This window comes from Notolabrus celidotus, chromosome 14 (genome assembly GCF_009762535.1).
Source record: "Notolabrus celidotus isolate fNotCel1 chromosome 14, fNotCel1.pri, whole genome shotgun sequence".
Taxonomy (NCBI): domain Eukaryota; kingdom Metazoa; phylum Chordata; class Actinopteri; order Labriformes; family Labridae; genus Notolabrus; species Notolabrus celidotus.
The window spans coordinates 10,373,321-10,384,276 of NC_048285.1; the positions used below are offsets into that span (position 1 = coordinate 10,373,321).

The 10,956-nt window shown below is 38.3% G+C and overlaps 1 protein-coding gene across 1 annotated transcript in view; it reads left to right on the forward strand.

Moving 5' to 3' along the window:
- Positions 1–8,483, forward strand: part of rap1gap2a (RAP1 GTPase activating protein 2a) — a 40,295-nt gene extending 31,812 nt beyond the window's left edge. Inside the window, exons 9-22 of the mRNA XM_034701029.1 lie at positions 695–778; positions 986–1,086; positions 1,480–1,609; positions 1,952–2,107; positions 2,375–2,446; positions 3,388–3,474; positions 3,598–3,738; positions 4,788–4,937; positions 5,248–5,360; positions 5,529–5,618; positions 5,797–5,917; positions 6,818–6,884; positions 7,104–7,180; positions 7,956–8,483. Of these exons, the coding sequence (XP_034556920.1) occupies positions 695–778; positions 986–1,086; positions 1,480–1,609; positions 1,952–2,107; positions 2,375–2,446; positions 3,388–3,474; positions 3,598–3,738; positions 4,788–4,937; positions 5,248–5,360; positions 5,529–5,618; positions 5,797–5,917; positions 6,818–6,884; positions 7,104–7,180; positions 7,956–7,964 (1,398 nt within the window). The 3' untranslated portion in view covers positions 7,965–8,483. The remainder of the gene's footprint in view (positions 1–694; positions 779–985; positions 1,087–1,479; positions 1,610–1,951; positions 2,108–2,374; positions 2,447–3,387; positions 3,475–3,597; positions 3,739–4,787; positions 4,938–5,247; positions 5,361–5,528; positions 5,619–5,796; positions 5,918–6,817; positions 6,885–7,103; positions 7,181–7,955) is intronic.
- Positions 8,484–10,956: the final 2,473 nt, after the last annotated feature.

Below are 10,956 nucleotides of genomic sequence, written 5' to 3' on the forward strand. Positions count from 1 at the left end.
AAGAGTTACTGTGGAACTCTTGCCTTGTTGGTTATTTTGGTGAATTTTGTAAAAAGTAATTTTACTTTCTTTCACACTTTTTGTAAATATTTTTGCATTGCACTTTGGGAGGCCGGCAAACATAAATTCCATGATCACTGCATTTTTCCACTGCACCTGTGTTTTCCACTTGAAGTGAGTGTTGAGAAAAGAACCTTGCAACAAAACGTTAACCTGTAACTTTGCAAATGCTTTTCTCCTCGACAGACATATGTATCCTCATTTCACACACACAAACAAAAAGTGTACAACATGAGTTATAAACCCTTTACCTCTTTACAATCTGCCCTTTTTAGTTAGTGAATTCATAAAAAAAGATTGATTACACAAGAAGTTAACAGCTTCCTAAAATGGCTACAAGGGACCCGTTCCTGTCCCTATGTGCTCTGTGCAGCAGTGTTGTAGAGCATGCTTCAAGCCTGTGCCTCAGGAAAGGAAAGTAAAACCATCTGTGTCTCAGTCTGCAAGATCACTGCCATCACTGAGAGGCTTTCTGTTTGTTACATGTCACATTATGCAACATATTTCTAAAGATAATCTTCTCCGAACATGTCAAGGAAACGAAACACATTTTTAACACTGCAAGAAGAAGAGGTTTTTTAAAAGTTAGGGTAAGATATAACGGTAATAAATCATCTTTTTTGTACCTGTGCAGGGATCCCAGTTGGTAGTTGCCTATGATGAACATGAGGTGAACAACACATTCAAGTTTGGAGTCGTCTACCAGAAGTTTGGACAGGCGAGTGATTTAGTTCATCTTGTCAGTTTACCTTGCATACACCATAATAGTATGTATACTGTGATAATATTATTAATAATAATATTTTTGAGTATTTTTGTACTCCTCTTATACAAAGTGCTTCACAGGAATAGAAACGCAGTCGTACTTCTTGTTTGTTTTGCTCTGTTTTCTGACCTCTGCGAATTATGGGTCTCTTCCTTTCAGACATCAGAGGAAGAGTTGTTCGGGAACAATGAGGAGACGCCGGCTTTCAAAGAGTTTCTCAGTTTGCTGGGTGACAATATCGAGCTGCAAGACTTTAAAGGGTAAGAGTGGCAGTAAATGTGATTGAATAACTGAGTAGAAACAGAGTTAACTGCTATATCAATTGGAAAGAGAAGAGGCAGACTCAAATTCACAGTGAAAAGGGAACATGATAAAAAGATCCACATGAAATAAATGAAGGATGCCATTAAAGTGCAATAAAAAAAACAGTTATGGGATTGATGAACCTCTGGGGTGTTTGTCTTGCTCTATCAGTCTCAGCATGTGATGGGATTAACTGCTTTGCATGTTTCAGAGCTGTGCATCAATGTGCTAAAAGTTTGACAAAACATTTCATTGAGCTGGTACATGAATGACATCCAAACATATCTTATTTCTGTAAGCCATAGAGGACACTCTAACAACATGACACTTGCACTTTGATTATGTGGCAGGTTTCGAGGTGGGCTGGATGTGTCCCACGGACAGACCGGGTCTGAGTCTGTCTACACTGTGTTCAGACGGAGAGAGATTATGTTCCACGTGTCAACCAAGCTTCCCTTCACTGAGGGAGATGTCCAGCAGGTACAATACAAGCTTTACTATTCTTACACTGTGGGCATAATGGATTGAAAAGCAAAGTAAGCATCCTTTGGTTTCAATATTAAACTAGCCAGACATGGTCATCAACAATGTGTTTGGTGGTATCAGCTGCATTACTGTAATGTTAGCTTTAGCAAAAAAGTCATTCACATTTAAGTATTAGTCCTGAACCAACTAAAAATCCCCTCAGTAATTAAAATGTGCTTTGCGTACTCAATGTGTCACACTGCTCTTGTTTTAATGGACCCTCTAAACTGCAAAACCACAACCCTGAAACGAAATCTATTAACCAACTAACAAATCTCTTCCCCTCTGCTTTTTAAGCTCCAGAGAAAAAGGCACATAGGAAACGACATAGTGGCTGCAGTCTTCCAGGAAGAATCCACACCTTTTGTTCCAGACATGATTGCCTCAAACTTCCTTCATGCTTACGTGCTGATACTGGTCGAGAATCCCTGCACAGATCACACAACATACAAGGTACAAAGAAGGCCTGTGTGGTGAAATGACACGAATCCTACTTTAAGATGCAATTGCATTTGAGTAAATAACATGGAAAAACTTAAGAGCCTTAAACACGGCCAAACTGCCTTTTGGTTGGGTATCGACTAGAAATTGTGCTCATACACACATCAATATTATCACAATAAAAATATGATTACTCAGTCATCACAACTTTTTTTCAAGTTTTTCCTGGACTTTGTTTCGTCATCCCTGCTGTGACTTTAATTTGTTTTATCTCAACAGGTGTCTGTTGCAGCAAGAGAGGATGTGCCTCCATTTGGACCCCCTCTCCCCAACCCAGCTGTCTTTAGGAAGGTGAGAGACTGAGGAATGATTTATTGGCTGTAGTTTGGTCTCGTGCCTGATGACCCTGACTTTGCAAATTCTGAACAACTCTCATCTTGACTTTTAGATGTTAATACAAAAGACACAAGACATAGCTTGGACTTAAGGACTAATAAAAATAGTTCTCTAAAATGTGCAGTATATACAGGCAGTAAGTTCAGAAGGAATACAAATCAATCAATGCAAAAGTCCGAAACAAATACTCCAAGACTCTTCCATTGTGATGTTTGGATTTGCAGTGTTTTTCTTTTCATTTGTTTTCTGGGTTTGTGTATTTGAATTTGACATTTAAAACTGATGCAGGATGTACCAGCCAATCATTTAGTATATACTTGAAAAAAGTAGTTGATTTAACACAAAGCCCCTGAAGACAACTTTTATCTCATGGGCACAAGTCATCAGCTTTCAAGGTAATTATCCTGAGTGAACTAAACTCATGTTCTTGTTCTTGGGTTGCAAATTGAGAGTAAGTTCAGCATTCACCAAAATATGAGCATGTTCAGTGAATGCGTTCTCGCACAACATTGCTTATAAATGTGTGTGCTAAAGACAAAAACATGTGAACAAGTAATTATTATTATAATTATCTTGTGTACACAAGATGAGGAACAAGAAATTATTATCTCTGTCTTTCTTTATTAGGATCCCCATTAGCACAAGAATAAGCACCGGGCCAAAACATGGTCGTACACACTTACATATACATCATAACAAAACAAAGCCAAACTAAAAAGTTAAAACAGATCCTCTCAATGAATAAAAAAACATGCATACAGAGGAGAAACAAAATGGCCATCTATTTAACAAACATTATGCCAAAAACACAAAATAAAACATAGTCAAGCTGTCAAAATTCCCCACCCTTCTGAACCATCATTGAAACCTACCTCTTTTCTCTCCTTTCTCTCTAGGGTCCTGAGTTTCGAGACTTTCTCCTGACAAAGCTGATCAATGCTGAAAATGCCTGCTACAAGTCCGATAAATTTGCCAAACTAGAGGTGAAACACCACCACACCCAGAGCATAAATGTGTTATCTCACTGTTTAGCTTCCTTCGTGATCACTTTGAACACAAGCTAGATGTTTGCTGACATGAGCTCTGTGTTTGTAAAATGGTTAAAGGGGCGAACACGAGCTGCGCTGCTCGACAACCTTCATGATGAGCTTCACAGACAGAGCCAGGCAGCATTGGGTCTGGGCCTGGCAGGGGAGGAGGACAAGCTGGAGAATGGAGGACATGGGGGTCTGCTGGAGTCCTTCAAGGTGAACATGAACTGGGACACGATGTCATCTTTACCATTGCATTTTGATATTTCTTTAATCACCAATATCCAGGCTCAAAAAGGTGTTTTACACTTGCATGTCACAGGTTTACCATTTTCACTGCTGCTTCACTCAATACATAGTTTTGTGTACGCTGCATACACCTCTGTGTGTGTGTTTGTGTGTGTGTGTATATGTGTGTGTTTGAAGATGAATGTACTTTTGTAGAATGGGGCCTTTTCATATGGACCTTACTTCTTCCTTACTTTTACTACTCAGCTTTCTTTTTCACTCATTACATCTCACACTCTTTTCTCCAAAGAAGAAGGGTTATGTTAACAGGACCATCTTTTTCATCTGTGAGTGCCCATGTGATTGATGTTTGTGTAACTCATAACCAATTGGCATTCTTACTTTTTACAGGCATTATGGACAGTTGATTTGCACTTTATGCTGTCGGTCCCGGGAGGCGCTGTTTTCATTGCTGTCCTAGCTGTCACAATGTATTGCATGAATGCATTACTGTGAATTCAACAGAGAATCATCACTCTACAGAACTAATAAACATTCTTTCATATGATTTTGTTTGTGTTTCTATTTTCAAGCTTAAGTCTTAGTATTATATCTGCACCAGATTTACAAGAATTACAATGACAAACATTTAAATGGCATATTAATGTGTTGCATTTCAAGTTGCAGGGTAAAATTAATTTGTAAAATGTTACAGATCTTGTTGTTAATGTCATCAATACACACAGATGCATTACATTCATAAGGCCTATTACAATAGTATGTTCATTCATCCACTTCAGCTTACTTGGCCTCATCTCTTGACAAAAAAAAAGCACCCTCTGGTGGTTGTCTTCATGAAAAGCATCTATAAAAATGTATCTCATACAGCCAGATGTATGCAGTATTTAAACTGCAATGCTGCCCTCACTTTAACTTTTAAATATATTTTGTCTTCTGGTATTTCCATCCTCTTCCTTCCCTTTACCTATACAATCCCCGTCCTCATCCACTCATTTTCTCCTTTCCTCCTACTCCAGAGAGCTATGCGTGTCAGGAGTCACTCCATGGAGACCATGGTTGGGTCTCACCGCCACCGGAGCTCGGGGGTGGGGGGTGGGGTTCCAGCTAGTGTGAGTGGAGGAGGACTGCCACAGAGCACCAGTGAGTGCACAAAGAGCACCTTCATTGTGAGTAAAAGGGTGTTGTTGAAGGGAAGCATTGTGGCTCAGACAGAATAAAAGGGTGTTTTACCTTTTTATCTTGCACTTTTACCTTAATGTGTTTTAATGTTAATAGTATTAAAAAGAAAGGAAAAGGACACATTTGTTGTCATTCAAGTCACTGAACATTTCCTGTACAGTAAACAGAGAAAAGCTTCTGTCATCAACAGAGCCATGTAAATTTTTAAAGAATGAATGACTTGATAATAATTGAATTAGTTTATGTAGGTTTCGTCACATTCTTTTAAAACCTTATCTAATCACCTGTATTCTCCAGCCTCCTGTGTTGTCAGCAAAGTCTCCTCTGAAGAGCCCGGTGAAACGGCGCTCTGGACTCTTCCCTCGTCTCCACTCCAGCACAGACACCCCATCAGACAAACACTCACGCAGGTGTTTGTTTGGTTCTACATTTTTTGAATGTCCCTCTATCTCCTTGTCAGTATTATAAAGATGTTGCGCCATGGATACCAACATTACAAATATGTTTTATTTATATCTTAATTAAATGTGGAATTCATTATGTTGCTGTTATCATTCATGTGTTTCTTCTATCTGCAGTGACCAAAAGCCATCCGATATCTGCCTACTAACCCAAGAAGTGAGGTCGGAGACATCATCGAATCCCAGTTCACCTGAGATCAAAGAGGGGTAATACTCTACAAAGTCTACCAAAGCAAAACCCATGTGTTACGAAAAGATGACAATCATGCATGAAGTTTGTGATTGTAAAACCATACATTTTATCCAGGTTCTTTTTTCAGAGTCGTTATGGAGCATCTTGATTTCCAGTTACTCAACAATTCAGTTCCCTCTGCTTTTTCAACAGGCCATTCATCAAGCTGAAAGAGTACAGCAGTGGGAGACCGAACATCTCCCGTTCTTCATCCAGCACCAGTAGCTTCAGCAGCACCACGGGAGAAATGGAAGCTCTAGAAGAGCTGGAGACAGTGAGTAAAACTCACTGAAAGTTAATTTGATCAAAATGAACAAAGAATTGCAAAGTTATTTGCCAAGTCATCTATTGCCATCGGGACCAGTTAAAGTAATGCTTGGATACTTGATCTGGTAGTAGCCAACACCAGTTTCAGTTCAACTTGCAGGTTGGAGACCCCAATCAATCAATGTTAATTCATCTTTTTGTTTTAATTCAATGAAATTCATGAATTAATACATCACAGTAGCTTCTATAGTCAAAAAAGTCAACTACATAGCATATAGGAGTCCCACTGGTTTAGATAATGTTCACCATTAAGGAAGAAAAAAGTTTATTCATCTGCATACAACAGGCCTTAAGCTTTTAAATAGAGCTTGGGTTCCCAATGTGACATAACATGTCGTAATGTTGAAAAATAAAGTAGTTTTAACTAGCAGAACTGGAAACAACCACTTTTTTTCACTAAATTTGTACACTTGTCTTTAAAAGAAATTTTAACTTTCTCAGCAGCTATTTCTAGACAAAGTTGTGTATTAATGTTATAAAAAGTTTAACCTGCAAGTTGCACTGTACGACCAAAATCTAAAACAAACACGTTAATTAATAAGTAAGCTCTAAAGGTGCCGGGTGGGGGTGGGGGGTGGGGTTGTTACCTTTGGACAGAGCTGGGCTGGACATTTCTAGTCTCTATGGTAGGCTAAGCTTACCAGCTGCTGGCCTTAGCTATACAAAAATCAATATGTTTACATTCACACTAGCAAATACTTTTCGTATTGACTTGAAACTACCAAGTTTAGCTTTTATATTTGGGTCAACTGAATGTTGTACATCCATTATCACAGCCTTGTTACTCCAAGCTTCCTCAGTAACTATCCCTTCATTTAAAATTCCTTCAACTCCCTCTGTTCCCCAGGCCAGTCATCAGTGTATAGCGTCTTCTGCCTTTAGTCCATCCCTCAGTGTGGAAAGCCACGGATCAGGTACGCTTGTAATCTTGTCTCACAGTCCAACAGGTAGACATGTAGTTTTATACTCAGACACACAGAGATGATCAATGTTATCTGTTTAACATCTATAAAGAATCTATGTACACACTTGTCTGTCTGTCTGTCTGTCTGTCTGTCTGTCTGTCTGTCTGTCTGTCTGTCTGTCTGTCTGTCTAAGGGCTTTCAAAGTTAGCATGTTCTTTCTGTATTCAGCAGATGGTAGGAGTAAGACTTCACCAAGGTCAAACCTGAAGTTCAGATTTGACAAAATGAGTCACTCGTCTACAGCTGTAAGTATTATAAACCCCATCTGGTTGGCATTTCTATTATTACTCTTACAAAACGTGTTTCTTGTCATAAAGTTATTATTAGAGTTACACTGACATTAGTCATAGAAACACAAGGTCTTAACTTTGAAAAAAGCAAACTATTGAAGTCAGTTTGGTTTCAGACCTCCACTGTCAGGCCAACTCCACTGTGAGGTCAAAAGTGCACTCGAATAACAAAGAACAAGGACAAAAACAGAAAGACACTTCTAATTACACGGTAGAGGTGAAATATTCAAGAACTCCTTTCCATAGATTTGTTAGATATATCATTAGAAAGGCTTGTTAAAAAATAAATACATACAACTAAAGTTCATCAAAAGTTATTGGTGGAAGTCTAAGTGTTGCTCCATGTGCCGTCTTTTATTGTTTAAACACTGCAAAGCAGACATGACTTCACATTTGTGGCAGTGTCTTTTCTGACAACAAACCAGCCCCTATAGGTGGTAGTTCAACTTCCTTCCTATTTGTGCTGAGGGCAGTGAGGTGGCTGCAGCTGGGTATTCTTACTCACAGTGGTGGTCTTCTGTGGAAATGGCCTCACAGTGGAGGTCTGCAGCTAAACCCCTGTGGAAATTCCTGACACATGACTTAATAGAATTAACACAGCAAGAGCAGAAATAAGAGCAGGTCCCCAGTTTGTCTCGACACATTATGTCTGGATCATTATAATGTTTTTGAAATGTTGAATACTCTCCTTGTAATGGTCTCCAATGGTGTGACTTTCCATCTCTTTCAGTCTGAGTAATTTTGTGGAGAGACTCGCTCAACAAAAGGACAGCCCTGACAGATGGAACTGCAAAAACGGTATCACAACAGCAACTCCATTAAGACTGTAGACCCACTTCATTAAACCAAGGATACCTGACATGATTACAAAGTGCAAGAGCCCCCACACACTAGAAACCAACTGACAAAGCCTTACAGTGGCTGTTTAGTAAGAAAAGAAGCAGAAATGTTGGCTTTATTTTTGACAGACCTTTAGCTGCAAACAAATAGCCCATACTTTGCCATCATTAAGTAGCTGCTTCAACTTTTACACATGGAAGTACTACCATGGTGTGATACTGTGAGTGTGGGCCAAGCTAGACTCTGCCTCAGTTCTTTCTCAAGCTTGTTGTAAAACAGAAAGACACAACAATGTCAAAGAATGCTATCATGAGACTTTGAACTGTTAATCTTAATCTGACTGCTGATTGTTCAGTGGAAATGACATCTTAAGGAATCATTAAATGCCAGGATAATCCCTGTTGCCTTTGCATTTGAATGTTTTGTCTGGCAATGGTTCCTTTTTTCAAGAAAAAAAAATGGTTTTCAGATTTGCAGAAATGTGACCTACAGAGGCGACACCAGTGGGAGTCCCAGTTCTCACGGATCTGAGCTTGTTCTTTGCATAAAAAGGCCTTTTTAAGGAACTTTTTTTTTTAGATGTTTTTGTAATTTTGCTAGCTGCTGCTGCACTTTAAACACAACATTGCTGCAATTCACTTGATACCTATAACAGCATTTCTGTTTCTTTGAGGGTTACTTAAAATTCCTGTGCTTTGGTAGAGAGACTTAGTTTATAGGAAACACTGCCAAAACAATTTGCCATACGCTTATTTTAGCCAAAGTTGCGCCTTACAATCTATCAAAGCCCTTTTCAACACTTTATGGCTTTCCTGTCAATCTCTCTTAGTCTGTCTGCCCCCCTTATTATGTGGGGTAAGTATCCTCTGGATCTGGTTACAGCACAGTTGTTCGTAGCCGATCAACCACCACATGCTAAAAATACAGATGCACATGCATGCATGCATGTGCAAACATTTCACCGTCCGATACCTCCCACTGAAGCTTGCCAATTTGGTGTGTCTGCTTTTGTGTCTAGTGAAACTTTTGAACAGGAATGCCTCCATGGTTTAAAGTTTCTCAGCATGGGAGCTGATAACGCTGACTTAAATACACACAGTGCTTCAGGCTGAATTAAACTCTGAATCATCTTAAGTAAAAAGAAAAGTTGAATGTGAAACTCTTGCCTTTTGTAGCTTTGACTGTACACTCTATTGGTTATAATCAAACAAGTCTGTGGTAGGATATCGCAAAACTAGTTACTTAAAAGCACCATGAGACAAAAAGTCAGCTCTAGTAGTCCACTATTCCATACTGGAGTAAGCAGCACAAAGCCAGAGAGAGCTACTCAAGAAAAAGCTACAGGAGACACAAGTGATTGTCCTATGTGACCAAACACACAAACCTGTAAGTCTTTGTATGAATATTCATGTGCTCATAGTGTGATGAGAACCATTCCTGATGTACAGAGGATGACTTAATAGAGGATCAAGTCTGAGGATTTAAGTTTATCCAAGAAACTGTGCTTTGTAATCTAGGTAACTTTGAACTCTTCCAGAATCTGTTGAGTTTCTTGCAAAGAACATTCTTTGGTAACACTTTGTATGAGCCCACTACTTATAATACATCATAAGCACATTAATAAAGCCTTATAAATTCATTTATAAGCTTTAGAACAACCCGTATCAGTGATTATAAGCATTCATAACAACTTATAGAAATGTTTATGAAGTGCTATAAGAATATAAAGATTTAAAAGACACTTGTTTGTTTTGCATGAAGGTACAATGCATCATAAATCATACTTTCAAAAGACAATATGTACACATCTTATAACACTTCATGATCATTGCCATCAGTGTTATGAATGCTTATAATCACTTATACTGGCTGTTATAAAGACTTATAAATGTTTTTTAAGGCTTTTTAATGTCCTCATGATGCATTATAAGTGGCGGATTAAAAAAAAAGTGTTGCCCATTCATTGACTGAAATCAAATGTGTGCTGAGTTATCCAATACCAGTGCTTACCTCAAGCAAGGCAAGCACTGACAGATATCATACAAAGACAGGATGTTAAGATATGAAGATATTTAGTTTTTGTTGCAGGTAAAATTCCTGTAGCTTTCTCTCTGTTTTTATTTATTTATTCAACTTATTTTTGTTTCTTTTTCATTGATATCATGTAAAAATGTATTTGCAAAGTAAAGTAATTAAAATGGTAATTTGATGAAAGAAGATATATTAATTTAAAGATGTTAAAACATGTATATGTATATTTGGCTATGTGCTGTGCCATTAGGAATTTATTCTAAAATAAAATGTTGTATTTTGTGTCATTCATTTGTCATTTCTTTTTAAATTTCAGAGAAGACTCAAAGATTTCAGAAAAGAGTTTTTTTTAATTCTTTTTACCCCAATACCTTCACATTAGTTTGCCTGCCTGTTATTGTTGTACCTCTACAGTCAAATTCCCAAAACATTCCAATACTCTTACTAACTTCAGATGATTCTGCTGCTACACTTACTGTATGTTGTACTTAAAAGCTGGTGTAAGATATTTGGAGAAAGCAGCATGAGTGAGCTAGATTTTGAAATGATCCAACCGAAAAAAAAGCCTCTCCTCCTTCCATAGCCACACCTCCAAAACACAAAAACGTGCTTTGGCAGACAACAGCTAGAGGTTGAGTTGACACTGACAGAAGTCAACTATGAAAGGAGACTGCTTAGCATTGTTCATATTAGTATACAAAGAACTTGTGACTCATTCTCAGGTGACAAAACTCGTCTCACTGCAATGAATGCGTGCCAAACAGAAACTGTCTTTGCAAAATAATTCAATAGCCTTAAATACCTGTCCACTTTCTCACCTGGTTTTTGCTCTCTCTCCTAACGCCATCCTGTTCTTTCTC